The following is a 14,608-nucleotide window of genomic DNA, read 5'->3' as shown; positions in this document are numbered from 1 at the left end:
GAAAATCTTTGAATCTAGAACTGAAAACTTACCATAATACCATCTTTTAAAAATCAGAATGGAGCACTCTAAATCACTATACACTGTGAGCAGTCCCACCGAAGTCAGTGCATAAGTCCTTGCGGGATCCAGGGCAAAAATACAGCATACCTTGTCTTTCAGTTTCCCATTGCTTGCTTTCTACCCCTTGTCACAGAAAACTGCCAAGAAAAACTAAAAGTATTCCTTCATCATAACACTTTAGAAAATGAAAACTGTATTACGCCAGTAATAAGTGATTCTGACTTCAGAGGGAGAAATGACATAGCCACAAAAAACTGTTTAAAGGAGTCCTGCATAGTGTGTTCTCCTGCTTGCATGTTACATTAGAAATATCGGGAAAGTCAAGTCTGGCCTTCCCTTTTGCTGGAGGTAATATTGGGGATCACTTAGGATGGGTTTTTTTTGTGATTCCTTGCCTTAACTTATGTGGCAAATAGTTTTTGAAAGTGCCTGAGTGCCACTGAAAGTCAATAGGACTGAAGAGCGTAAGTCACTTTTGAAAATTTCCCCCTGAATATTTAATTTTTCTTTGTCCATTGATTAAACATTAAAGTTAAATGCTTTTAAACAAAATTTTTAAACAGTGTTACTAAAATTTTTTCCTGTCATTGTTCAGCTTTTACTTTCTTGGCCTTTGTCATCATTTCACTAGTCCTCCAGTTATCAGTCTTTAAAGCTAGATGGGACCTGAATTTCTAATGTAAATTAAACACATACGAAAAAAGTTCAGGAAAAAAACCTTTCAAGTCTTCTTTATCATTTGTTCAAAAAAAAAAAATAGCATCCCCCAAAAAAGGGCACATGCCCATTCCAGCCTCCCCTACTGTGCCTTGCTGCTGTGATGCCACACGAAGCCCTGTACATGGATGGGTTCACTTGTGTATTTGTTGACAAACTACTTGTATCAAATTTTTTCCAGCTGTCATTGCAGTAATAGGCTGATATCCTTATACGTTTGTTTGCATGACCTCCCCATATGTTCTGTACTTAACTGTTTATTCAAGCATTTACATTCCTGTAACTATCCCTTTAAAACCCAAATGGTTGTAAAAAGGAGAAATCTTCTACATTTTTACCATTCTACTTTTCCTTCATCTTGAACAATGGAATTAATCACTTTCACTGTATTGTGATGGTGGTCTTAAAAATGTACTCAAGATGATTTTTTGCTCCTTACTGAGTATGTCTTACATGAAGTAAATATCTCCAGAAAGCACTTGCTTGAGAGGATTTAACTGCATGTTGGACATATGTATGCGAATTTCATTGCTTCTATGGAAGGTGACTTCGCAACCTGAGGAAATTATGGTTGTCAGCTTGCCCTTAATCCATTTTCCTGTCATCTCAGGAAGAAAAGCATTCATTGAGATAAGTAAGGGTTTGACATGAATGAGCAAAAATAAAGACACTAGATTTTAGGCTTCCTGTTCTAGCTCTTCATTGTGTCTAATTATAAACTTGGTATCAGTTTTATCCAATATTCAAGAACAGTGTGTATTGTCTAGGGGCTCCGTTGCAGGGAATGTATAAACTGTGGTATCTGTATACAAAGTAGTAACAAACTCTTTCTCGGCATTAGTAGGTTTTTTTAGAACCATGTATGCTTTTCAAAGCATTCCATGGGATTTAATCATTCAACTCTCATTAATATCAGTGGGGCAGTCTTCAGTATCTCGGGGCATCGGTAGTCCCTCCAATCACAGTCAGGAGAACATTGCAGGTGCTTCCAAGAAAGACAGTGTTCTTTGGCTCTGCCTGCCTGCAGCATCTGCTAATGGATAATTATTTTGATGATGAGCCCAGAACCCTGAAGTAGATCTGATTAAATCCACCTTTTCAGGGACAATCTTTTGCTTTTTCTTTCTGTATGTAGTTGAATTCATTTGAATTGGGTGTTGAAAATGGAAATAAAAGTATTTGATTTTTGTTTCATTTGTATAGTTTCCTATCCTACTTCCATGAGAAAATGCTGAGGTGAAAGTTTCTTTTCTAAACAAAGTAGGAGAAACTAAATTCTTGCACCAGTATAAGGGAAATACTTACTCCAAGTTCTTCTAATTTTAAAGATAAAAGGTCTGTCTCTCTATTGGACTAAAGAAATCTGAGCAAATTCATTCTGAGGTTCAAATGGCACAATTGCTGCTGCTATCTCTTACTGAGTTCAAAGAACTGGTTCAGGGTTGTTTACCTGACAGTCATCTTTAAGTAAAGTTTCACACAGGAAGTACCTCAGATAATGAATAGAGAATGATTACTACCAATACAAGGTTTCAGAATAGCAGCCGTGTTAGTCTGTATCCGCAAAAGAAAAAGAGTATTTGTGGCACCTTAGAGACTAACAAATTTATTTGAGCATAAGCTTTCGTGAGCTACAGCTCACTTCATTGGATGCATCCGATGAAGTGAGCTGTAGCTCACAAAAGCTTATGCTCAAATAAACTTGTTACCAATACAAGGTATTACTGTTTGGCTTTGCTGATGGCTTCCTGAGACTATACCAAATACCTGGCAGGCGTGTTAACTCACCTAAGAAGTACAAATGCAGCCTTGTGGTTCAGTTATAAACAGAAGCTTTTGGCTATCAGGGCTCTATGCATGTGTACGCCTCTTCATCAGATTGTGAATAAAGTTCTTAAAGCTTTTGTGAGGAACTACAGTTATCCCTCACTTAACACTGCTTTCTTGATTTAGAAGTGAAGTCTAATCCTCTTTGGAAGTACAGTCCTTCAGTCTTTAAATGCTCTTCATGTGCTTTCTGTGGTCACCGCCAAGAGTGGAGATCCACTTGAACAATTCACACTGGAGAAGAAAAGGCTACCTGCCTGTCACTTGAGTTCCCCAAGCCTATGCAAATCCTCACTCTGCTTCTTCAGTCATCAGATGGTAGTTTTCTTTGGAAAGGAACTGCAGGTGATTAGTACTGCAGTCGCTCATATGCTTGCACCAGATATTTGGGTCTAAGATTACGGCTACACGCACAGCTTACAGCAGAGCAGCTGCATTGATGCAGCTATGCCCTGTAGCGCTCGCTGCTTGTGCAGATGCTCTAAGCTGATGGGAGAGGGCTCTCCTGTTGACTGATTACTCCAGCCCCCACGAGTGGCAGTATAGCACTGTTCACACTGGCGCTTAGGTTGGTGTAACTTATTTCACTCGGGCTTATTCACACCCCTGAGTGACATAACTTATAATGATATAAATAGTAGTGTGTGTACACAGCCTTAAAGAGAGTACAGTAGAACCTCAGAATTACAAACACCGTGGGAATAGAGGTTGTTAGTAACTCTGAAATGTTTGTAACTGAACAAAACGTTATGGTTCTTTCAAAAGTTTACTACTGGACATTGACTTAATACAGCTTTGAAACTTTATTATGCAGAAGAAAAGTGGTACTTTTGACCATTTTAATTTAAATGAAACAAGCACAGGAACAGTTTCCTTACCTTGTCAAATCTTCTTTTAAATTTCCCTTTTTTTTTTTTTAGTAGTTTACCTTTAACACAGTACTGTGCTGTAGTATATAGTATTTGCTGCTTCACACACCCACCCTCCCACGCTGCCTGATTGTGTACTTCTGGTTCCAAATGAGGTATGTGGTTGACCGGTCAGTTCATAACACTGATGTTCATAATTCTGAGGTTCTACTATGTGTGGGTCGCTCTAACAATTGCATTCTAGATGGATCCTGGTGGCTCATGACACCAAAACAGGCACTCAAGAGAGTGCAGATAAATGCAATATGCTTGGATTCCTGAGACACATTCTTGTTCAGTAACTTTCCTTTCTTACAAACAGCTTCTGGCTAGAAATTTAAGTTAATAATAGGGCAATACTGGAATTCTTTCTGGAAAGAGGCAACTGTAGCCGTTATAGACTTTAAGATTGTTTGAAGAGTTATTCCCATTTCCCACTAACTACCAAAATCTTTGCATCCAGAGCTGTAAACTTACCATAATGCCATCTTTTAAAAATCAGAATGGAGCAATACTAATCACTTCAAAGCTTAGCAAAATTGATATGAAAATTTGTGCTGCTGCAACTCTAGATCAGCATTCATAATGAACTAAATTATAAATGCTGGCCTCTTTTTAAAAGCCACAGTGGTAGACTATCTTACTCAAATTTTACAAAAGTGCTATAGAGAAAAATATTGAAGATTAAGGTCCTGATTCTGCAACCACTTAAGCAGGTGTGTAATTTTAGTTGCATGAATAGTCCTGTTGTCTTCATTTGGACTACTCATGCTTAACTTTAAGCATGTGCATAAGTGTCTGCAGCACAAGTGGTTAAAATAACATTTTCATTAAACTTAATGGCATAAAATCTTTGTAAATTAAAACCAAAATTGTTTGTGTTAGAAATAATTTTATTTAGCCTTTTAATACTTTACAGTTATAGTGAAGTTTTTTTTATACACTTGCTAAAATTATCAAGTAACACTGGAACACAATTCCTAATGACTTCAAACCGCAAATCCTGATGGAGTGTACCTTGGTGGAACATTTCAGCTTTCTTGACTTATGGAAATTTTAATATCAAATTCAATTCTTGACATGAAATTTCGTAGTGAAAAACTATGTAAAATCTAAAATTATAACAATTAGGAAACTAAAGAAAGAAGCATAAAACATGCACTTTAATAATTTAAGATAAGTTGGGAAGGCAGTAAAGAATTAGCAAAATGTTAAAATATTACATTTTAATAATTTTTGTCCTTTTTAGGAAAAAAAATTGCTTTGATTCAGTGTTTAGAAAGAATTAAAACAGCCAGCCTGATGACCGCTCTTGGGACATAACATGTAAAAATTAGGACTAATCTTGGTCTACCTGGGATTGTTTTGCTGTAATTAATAAAACTACTGCATATTTTTTTTACAAGTGCAAAACCTTTTTACAGGACCTTCATAATTTTTGTATTTGACTTGTAACATTTTTCTTAAGAAGTTAATCTCTTAAGATTTGCTCAGTAAGAGCATTATGTAAAAGGCTTTGCCTGGCTTAATTTTGTTGACTAGCTACAGGCGTTTCTGGCAATGAGACATTAGGAAAGATTTACATCAGTAACTGTCAAAGAAAAGAATAGTTTTGTAGCTAAAGCGCAGGACTTAATCAAAACCTAATTTCTTTACTCCAACCAGTAGTGTAACCTTGAGTAAATTACTTCTGTGTCTGTGAAATAGGGGATAAATGATGCCTGCCTTACATGGGTTCTCTGAGGATCAGTTAATTGTTTTGAGGTCCTCTGAAAAGTGCTAAATAAATGCCAACTATCAGTGGACCAGATTGTTGGTCCATCTAGTCCAGGAGTGGGCAGACTATGGACCGCGGGCCATTTTAAGCTGGCCTGTGAGCTGCACCGCGTGGCTTAGACCTGCTTCAGCCGGGGCGCTGGGTTGGGGGCCGGACCACACGGCTTGGCCCCGCTCTGGCCGGGTTGGTGGCCGCACCACGCGGCTCGGCCCCGCTCCGGCCCAGGTTCCGGGTGGGGGCTGTACCACGTAGCTCCTAGAAGCCACGGCATGGCCCCGCTCTGGCTCCTACGTGCTCCAATGGAGATTCAGGGGCGGTGCCTGCGGATGGGGCAGCGTGCAGAGCCGCCTGGCCACTCCTTCGCATACAAGCCAGAGAAGAGACATGTCACTGCTTCCGGGAGCCGCTTGAGGTAAGTGTCGCTCGGAGCCTGCACCCCGTGAGCCTCTCCCCACGCCCCAACCCCCTGCCCCAGGCTTGATTCCCCCCGCTCTCCAAACCCTTCGATCCCAGCCTGGAACACCCTCCTGCACCCCAAACCTCTCATCCCCAGCTGCACCCCAGAGGCCGCACCTCCTCCCACACCCAACCCCTATTTTGTGGGCATTCATGGCCTGTCATACAATTTCTATTCCTCGATGTGGCCCTCAGGCCAAAAAGTTTGCCCACCACGATATTCTGTCTTCATTGGTGTCCCATGATTGATTCAGAGGAAGCTCAAATTACCCACTGATCCCAGCAAGCAGTTAGCCATTCTCATATTTGAGCATAAGCCATCAGATATTTTTGGCTGTTAGAGCAAGAGTTCTTGTGTTTTTCATAGTGTTACAATTGCAATCATAACATCCCTGTGAAAGTTATTACAATTGCTTATGTCGAAAATGATGAACTTTTTTCAAAGAGGATGTATTTATTGCATTAATAAGTTTGTTCACTCTTCTCCATCTCCCCCTTCCATGTGTTCTACTTCTCTATCTGGTCCCTTTCCCCATTTCGCTTTCCTTACTCTTTGTATGTTTCCTTCTCCCTCTCCCTTGGATATGTTGACTGATGGTCATGTTTCCTTTTCCTTTAGATGCTCCTCTTGCTGATTTCTTCTCTTCCTCTTATATACCAGCGGCACATACTAGAAGCACCTAGGCTGGCTCACTTCCAGCTGCTCAATAGGTCTTTAAGCTCCTTGTAATGAAGATGCTGTACACTTCTGGAACAAGGCTGAAATCTAGTACAGTGATCAGCCAGCTCTTTGTGCGTGCCTACAGGTTCTCTGTGAACCTTAGTTTTTATTTATAATATTATTTCAGTATGATATTGTAAATATTCTATTATGTGCAGTATTCAGCCCATTTGAACAGCCAAGCATTTGAACATTCTGGTCTTTACTCTTGTCTTTGTACTGTTCACCTTGATAGACCCAAAACATTCAGTTGTTAGTATGTTCCAGCACTCAAGTGTTATCATTTATGAAGAATTTCCAAGTTTAGTACCTGAAGTCTCTGCTAGCTTTTTTAAAATATATATCTATCTATATATCTATGCAGTACTTTAATTTTCCTGTAAAGACATGGATTTAAAATATAATATCTGATCTGGATTGAATGATCTTTTTGGATTTAATGAAATCCACAGATTACCCAGGTTGTAGAATCCAATATGTCCTTACGTTTTTAAACTTGTTACCAAGAATTGGCCAGTTTTTACAGACTTAAAATACTTTCTAAGTATGCTTTCTAATAGAAGCCATCTTTGAGACAGTTACTTGATAAAAAAACTTTCTCTTTTTGTTCTGAACTGCAAAATCAGAATAGAATTAGATCAACTTGAATTATCTCCTTAGCAATATGTTGGTTCAGTGTGCCCTGGTGACAGAGTTCAACCGTTGCTTTTTTCATATTTGAAAGAAAATTCAGTGTGTAAGGAAGAGGACAGAACATGACTTCATTGGTACTTAAAAGGCCTAGGATTTTAGCTGGTATGATTTTAAAGACAATCAAAATCTAGAGGAAGAACTGTTTAGATATCTTTCTGCTTGTGTCGTTAAAGGTGGCAGTGCACTGTGGATCCTGTAAATAGCTTATTTTTATTTCTTGATGCCTAAGTGCTGGTAACACTAAGTACTAAGATAACAAAAACAACCTCTTCTCCTCCCACCACCATGTACATGTATGTATTATAGGTAAGGCTACAAGTTGATCACGGATTCCATGATTTTAAGTGACCTCCATGACTTCAGCCCCGGCAGGGCTTGGGCTCAGACTGTCAGCCCTGGGCGGCGGTGGGGCTCAGGCTTCCATGATTTATTGTTTATTGCCCACGACCTGCCTGTGACTTTTACTAAAAATACCCATTACAAAATCTTAACGTTAATTATAGGTGGTTCAGGTAGCAACATATGTCGTTAAGTTTGCCTGACGTTTACCATTGTAAGACCGTGTTTTCAGTTACTTATAACTGCCAAATTTAAATTGTTTGGGCTGAAATTTTCAATGTCAGGTCTGACTCTGGCTGAATGTTCTTGGAAAGTTTCAGATAAAATGGTTCGCCCATTTCTGAGAATAAGATTAAGGAAAAATACTTTACCTATTTTACAAATCTTACGTCTGTTTCACTGAAAAGCTTTAGTGCCTATGCTTTGGAGAAGGGACTTGATATTTGGCAAGGGGGTGGCGGTGTTTGTGGCAGGATGTGCTTCTTAGTATTCCTGTGGGAGAATTGCTCAGATTTGGCCAAGTTATAAGCCTCTGAAAAGTCTGTTTGCACATGTTCATAGGTTTGTTGGTTCAGCTGCTAAATTGTGACTGTACCATTCCCTCAGAGCTCCCACATGACAGACCACATGTGCCATCACCTCAGAGTTACTGAGCATGCTCCAGCCCAGGGCTGCAGGGGCTTTCCCCGTACCTTCTCTCAACATTTGGGGACCATTGTGGTGCCAGTACTGGAATTGAGAGCAGACAGATTTTTCAGTGTTCTCATTGGTCATGGAGCTGGTGCCCAGGCATTGAGAAGGAGGCATCCTGAATCTAATTTAGAGGTGTGAGGGGAAAGGGACAAGAGATGGGGGTGTGGATCAGCAGCTGGGAGGGATAGCAGCAGGGATGGGAAAGGGCAGGTGCAGTGGAAAGAAGAACATGGACTGGGAGGACAGGACCAGAGGTGAGGGTCGTTATCGTTCTACATGATTAAATTTTTTTTCATTTATTTTTCTACAGTGCTCTTTTGTAGTTTTTGTTCTTTACAAACACTGACGAATTTACCTTCAGAACACTCCTAGGAGGTGGTATTGCTGTGCCCCATTTTACAAAGAAGTGTCAACTAATTTTGGTTGCCTGATTTGACAAGCCTAGGAGCTGATTTTTCGGAGTACTTAGTATTTTACACCACTTCATATATTCAGAGCAGAGCTTGCATTGATCTTAGTTGCAGTTCAGCACTTAGCATTTTCTGCATCAGACCCCAAGTGTTTCATGTTCGGTAACCAGAAAATGAGGAATACACAGAGGCCTGCTGTGAAAATGTTTGTTTACATGTCATATCCAGCTTCACATAAAAACCCTGTGGCAGAGACAGGAATAGAAACCAATTCTCCAGGAGGGCAGTAAACTCCCTAAACCATTAGGGGGAGAGTTTCTCTTCCTGCCATCTTCTCCTTCTTTACTTTCCAAGTTTTGCAACAAATGATGCAGAGGCGCTGCAGACAACAGCCTTCTTTATTACACAACCCTGATTCATTCCCATAGTACCATCTGTTGTGCCTCTCTCTCTCACAGGACGTGTGTCTCTGTCTCTCTCTGCCATGCTGTCTCCTCTCCCTCCATTGTGCTGCCTTGTAGAGTGTGAGGCTACGTTAACAATGTGTTAACCCTTGAGGGCTCAGCCGAGTGCAGTTCATCATTTAGCAGTAAGGCATTCCCTGGGAAATATCCCACCCTCTCCCACTCCCTGACTTCACCACCTCAACCAAGCTTCACAATCATTGTTGTGTACAGTATTAAATTGTTTGTTTAAAACTTATACTGTGTGTGTGTATATGTGTGTATAGTCTTTTGTCTGGTGAAAAAAATTTCTCTGGAACCTAACCCCCCTCCCTCCCCATTTACATTAATTCTCATGGGGAAATTGGATTTGTTTAACTTGGTTTCGCTTAAAGTAGAATTTTTCAGGAACATAACTACAATGTTAAGCGAGGAGTTACTGTACTAAAGGTAAGGCCTGGAGACCTAAATACTGGTCAGAAGAATCAGCAGAAACTTCATAGGTTAGTTTCTCTGACCTGCAAGGAATAATCTGACCCAACAGCCTTAATTGAATATTGTGTACCGAAAATAATTAAAAGGCTTTAAATAGAACTTGTATATTCTGCCTAGGTATATTAGAAATCCTTATCTTCACTGCATTATCTAAGTGTTAAGATATTTAGCATTCCTGTTCTAACAGGTCTATCTAAAATAAGACCATTATTACTTTAAAAGTTCTCATCGGCAAGTAATACAAGTACTCAGAGAAGCATTAGTTCAAAACCTCATTCACCAGACTGTTTGATTGTTCTGGAAAAGGAATAAAAATTCTTGCACTCTATTGGCCTATCAAAATAATTAGTGATTGAAATAGGCTCTTGTACCCAGCAATATTAATTGCAATACAATGGAAACATATTTGATCTAGCAAGAATAGTGAGTAGAACTTTTCAGAAGATAAAGCTCTATTTTCTTTTCTAAATGTTTCTATTTTACAGTAACACTGATTACAGGTAACATTAGCTCGTCAGTATCTTTAACATTAACATATTTTTATTGCTCTTCAGTTTAAAAAAACTTCTATTTATATCACAATATACGGGCTCCATGTACAGTAACTGCTTCTGTATTTTAACGGCTTACTTCTGTCACCAATTGCTTGGTTCCCCTTTCTGTTAGGAAGTAGGGCAGTCGGCGAGTAGTCAGCCTTTATATTTTCCAGCTGTTAGCTTTCCATCAGGATTTTTTTCCCTTGAGGTTATTCACATCCAGCTCTGTCATCTTGTACATCCTGTCAGGAGTCTCACTTTCTGCTAATTATTTAAAAGAATTTATTAGTCAGACAAAAACAGCCAGAAAAAAATGTGTTCAGGCATCAGCCCTTTTTGCTTCCCCAAAGGAGAGCTTTAGGACAGCATGAAGATAATGTGTTACCCTGGATGATACAGCCTACTAATAAGAGTACATATTTCCAACATGCCTTTTAATTCCCCCACCACCTTCTTAACTTTGTGCACATTGTCAGTCAGAGCAAGTGATTTGCCCAAGTTCTTGGGAGGTTCATGGCAAAGCTGTGACTGGAATAGAGATCTCAAGACTCCCAGTCTTGCTTTGTCTAAAAGCACATTTCTTCCTCCTTATGCTTAGACATAGAATATGAGGGTTGGAAGGGACCTCAGGAGGTCATCTAGTCCAACCCCCTGCTCAAAGCAGGACCAATCCCCAATTTTTGCCCCAGATCCCAAATGGCCCCCTCAAGGATTGAACTCACAACCCTGGGTTTAGCAGGCCAATGCTCAAACCACTGAGCTATCCCTCCCACCTTAAATTGAGTAAGCACATTTGTGCTTAAAGTTTCCACTCAAGCCTGTTGTTTGACAAGCTGAGGTTAGTATTGCACTAGAGAGAGCACAGAAAAGAATAAGTATATTACAGATATATTACCAACCTTGATGTAAGGTAAAGAGCTGGCCTCTGTCTCTCTTCTGTAACTGGTGGGAAGCCAGCAGTTTGCACTTCCTGAATTTTATTTTCATATGGTGTGAGACAAAACACCTCCCTTTTGGAGGGAAAATTGCTTTCCCACGATTAATTACCAATCATGGAACATAATTAAATCATAGGCACCCTTTATAAATCACCCAGTCTTGTTTATACCAGACTTCTATAGACACTTTTTTATCAGTTTGAGGGGTTTTTCCCTAGACATCTGTATTCCCACAGACTTGGAGGCACCAGTAACAATGAAGTACATCCCAGCAGGACAGTGGGGTGGGAGGAGGTAATTGTTTCATATTCTCTGTGTATATATAAAGTCTGCTGCAGTTTCCACGGTATGCATCCGATGAAGTGAGCTGTAGCTCACGAAAGCTCATGCTCAAATAAATTGGTTAGTCTCTAAGGTGCCACAAGTACTCCTTTTCTTTTTGCGAATACAGACTAACACGGCTGTTACTCGGAAATCTGATCCCAATACTTGATCACATGAAGTTCCTCAATACAGGTCACTCAGGATATGTCTATACAGGGATAAAAGACTCTCAGCATGCCTATAGTTGTCCTGTGGCAGCTAACTCGGGTTCGCAGGGCTTAGGCTCCGGGGCTAAAAATTACTGTGTAGACATTGGGCTATGGCTGGAGCCTCAGCTCTGGGACCCCCTCCACCCTTGTGTTAAACTTTATTTGCATGTCTTTCATTGCAGTATAAATACTGGTTATTCTGGTTAAGCTGTCTAATAATGCCAGATGGGCAAAATATTCCTTCATTTTTCCTAATGACCTAAATTCAAGGTTTTCTTTTGCATCAAAGTGTTTGAAATTACCAGCTCCTGTAGAAGAGAGAGAATGCAGGTTAAACTCAGGTTTTAACTGACAAGACTTTCTCTGGGTTTTTAAAACAAAATACATTTATAGAACATTTTGGTTCATGTTTGTGTGCACTGAAGTTGCCTAGTAAAGAGCAAATATGTACATGCTCCAAGCTTGAACCTATGAAATAGTCTTAACCAAATACTTTTTAAAAATTAAAGAATTTTTAGTGCAATGCTATTCTTTGAGCTATACCTCTAAGAAGGTACAGAAAAGCTTAATGCAAGGCAGTGGTACTTTATATTAGTATTGTTGAGCTTCATCCTAGTTTCTGTGCTGTTTCACTAGTGTTATGTTGTAGACTGGCACACAGTCTTATTTTTTCCTGTAATATGTGTGAAATTCATTTCCTCTGACACCAATTCCTACTTTTAAAAAGCACTAATACTTCTACTAACAAAATACATTTGATAGAACTGTTGGCATATACCTTCACCCAGCCCCTAACGTGCTCTCCATTGTACTAAGATACATAAATCAGTTGTAATGGGTGGGTACTTTAGCTTGCTTTTTGCAGCTTGGGGGCAGAAGTAGATCTGGCAGCTTGGAAATGCCCTGGCCTCTAAAGTTCTCTCCAGTTTAATCTGCCTCTGCAGGGACAGAGAGATTTCCCAACTGCAGAGCTTTTCTGAGGGAAATTCCAAACTTATTTCAAATTTTTGATTAACCATTTGGCTCAATATGTTTGTCTGACTTCCAACTGTGTCTCAGGGCTGCGATTACCTTTTGGGAAGATTGTCCCCTCAGCTCTGCTTCCCCTTTGAGGTGTTTGCAACAGCTGGAGACAGCAGGCTTCATGGAGAGAGCTGGTTTGAGAAAGCCAAAGACAAAAGGGAAGGTCTGTGTGTTCTGCTTCACCCTCATCTGGTTAGAGAGCTCCAATGGCACTGTGGGCAACATGTAGTCCCTCCCACCCTCTTAGCCCAGTCTGGGTGAGGTCACATCAGCTGCCTTCCCCTGAACAGGAAAGGAGGCAGGATTGGAATAGTTGGTTTCAGGGTGAGAAGCTCCTTGTCCCCTTGGGAAGCAATGCTGGAAGGCCAGTGCTTCAGATGGAAAATCATGGAATTCTCTGGAACCCACACCAGCAGTCAGTGCCCCTGACTGCATAGCTTAGCAGTCTTTGCCTTCTCTTGGGTCGTGGATGGAGGGTACAGGACACAGCGCAAACACTGCAAATGCAAGGGTGTTGTAAAGGGCTTTCAGGCTCAGCTTCCTCCCCTTTTACCGCCTCTGTAACAGGTCTTCCAGGAGAAACACAGACCCTTCTGGCCTACTGTAAATCCCATACAGTGGAAGGTGGTAGAACCTCAGGAGAGTCCATCCTTGAACCCCAGTACCCTAAAGAGGCCCAGAAGGGGCCTCTGTTGTGAAGAGAAGCCAATAAGACCAGCTTCCTTGGGGGCAGGGAAATCACTAGCCACTTGAAATAGTTTTGGAGCAATATCTGAGCCTTATTTTGCTTTCCAGGATCATGAGGACAAACTCCCCAAGAAGATGTAAATAAAATCAGGTCTTGGTTTCCTAGCTCAGAAGGCTGCATGGCAGATTAATGCAGACACAAAGGAAATTCTTTGTCCTTGGGGAAGGAAGTCCAGCTGTCCAAATCACAGCTAGCGGATTATGTAATTTTCTTTTTTAAAGGGAAAAGTCCTATTCCTGTATTGTATCCCCTTCTATTTATTTTATTTCATGTGGGTTTTATTGAGAATAGCTTTTGTATAATGTCTGAAGACACCTATTCAATGCCCTTTAGGGTGTGTTGCAAAATCTTTAGATACTTGGACTAGCTTCCTGTTTCTTTAGATTCTTTATTGACTTGAGCTGTTAAACTGTATGGAGTAATTAGACTGAGATTGTGACGTAAATAGATCACAAGTGTACATGTCACAATACCAGTTTCCGCTTAATTAATTTTTAGACAAAAAGGTAATTATTTAGAGTAATGCCACCAAATCGCTATTTAAGACACTTTTGCACTTATAAAATATTACATTCTGTAGTAATTGGCTGCCTTAACTATGCAGTGGGTCTTCAGATGCCCTTTCATAGGGGAGGTAAGGAATAGCATACCACACGGTGAAGTGTGTGTTGAGTTCTGTAGCCATCAAATGTGTAGGGAGACAGTGAATGACTGGCACCATATTGGGTCTTGACAGAAATTACTATTAATTTTTATGATAGAGCCTAGAGGCACCAGTCTGGATTTTTGCATCCCATTGTGCTAGAGACTGCACAAACACGCAGTGACAGGCCCTACCACAAAGACCATGCAGTCTAAAGAAATAAGATAAAGGGTGAAGGGAAAAATTGTGGTATACTTATTTTACAGTTGGAAAAACTGAGAAAAAATGACTGATTTGCCCAAGTGTGACATTCCCCTGATGTCATCTGGACCGGTGATCTGCTAGGTCATTCCAATCCTCAACTCTGGGAGCCAGCCTTACCCTGCTCTTCTGTGAGAATCCCCACTCCCGGGCTGTTCACACACAGCTGCTAGCATGTAAGCTGCTCCCGGCTACGCGAGTGAGCACTTTTGGCCAGCCGCTGCTTGGATTGTGCAGCCGAATGACACTAGCCCATATCTCCGGTCCCAGACACAACCCTAGGATCCTCCGTCCTGTAGTGTCCAGTTATGCCCACTGGACGCTGCCAGCTTATATGAGTTTGTCAGTTTAACAAAGAAATTGATATGCACCGGGCTTGTTATC

General features: G+C 40.5%; 1 protein-coding gene across 6 annotated transcripts in view; it reads left to right on the top strand.

Moving 5' to 3' along the window:
- The window catches only part of NADK2 (NAD kinase 2, mitochondrial), a 63,710-nt gene that overhangs the window by 2,720 nt on the left and 46,382 nt on the right, over positions 1 to 14,608 (top strand). Inside the window, exon 1 of one of the 6 annotated variants that reach the window (XM_073343763.2) lies at positions 5,554 to 5,704. The exons of 4 other annotated variants lie outside the window; for them this stretch is intronic. Coding sequence is in view for 1 of the 2 variants with exons in the window: in XM_073343759.2 (XP_073199860.1) it covers positions 12,694 to 12,735 (42 nt within the window). In the remaining variant the exon portion in view is untranslated. Of the gene's footprint in view, positions 1 to 5,553; positions 5,705 to 9,644; positions 12,736 to 14,608 lie in introns of those variants that run through there. One more of the 6 variants, XM_073343759.2, reaches the window with a different exon arrangement.

Source organism: Lepidochelys kempii, chromosome 5, assembly GCF_965140285.1.
Source record: "Lepidochelys kempii isolate rLepKem1 chromosome 5, rLepKem1.hap1, whole genome shotgun sequence".
In the NCBI taxonomy this organism is placed as follows: Eukaryota; Metazoa; Chordata; order Testudines; family Cheloniidae; genus Lepidochelys; species Lepidochelys kempii.
The sequence above is the reverse complement of the archived record's forward strand: the minus strand, read 5'-3'. Positions and strand labels throughout refer to the sequence as shown.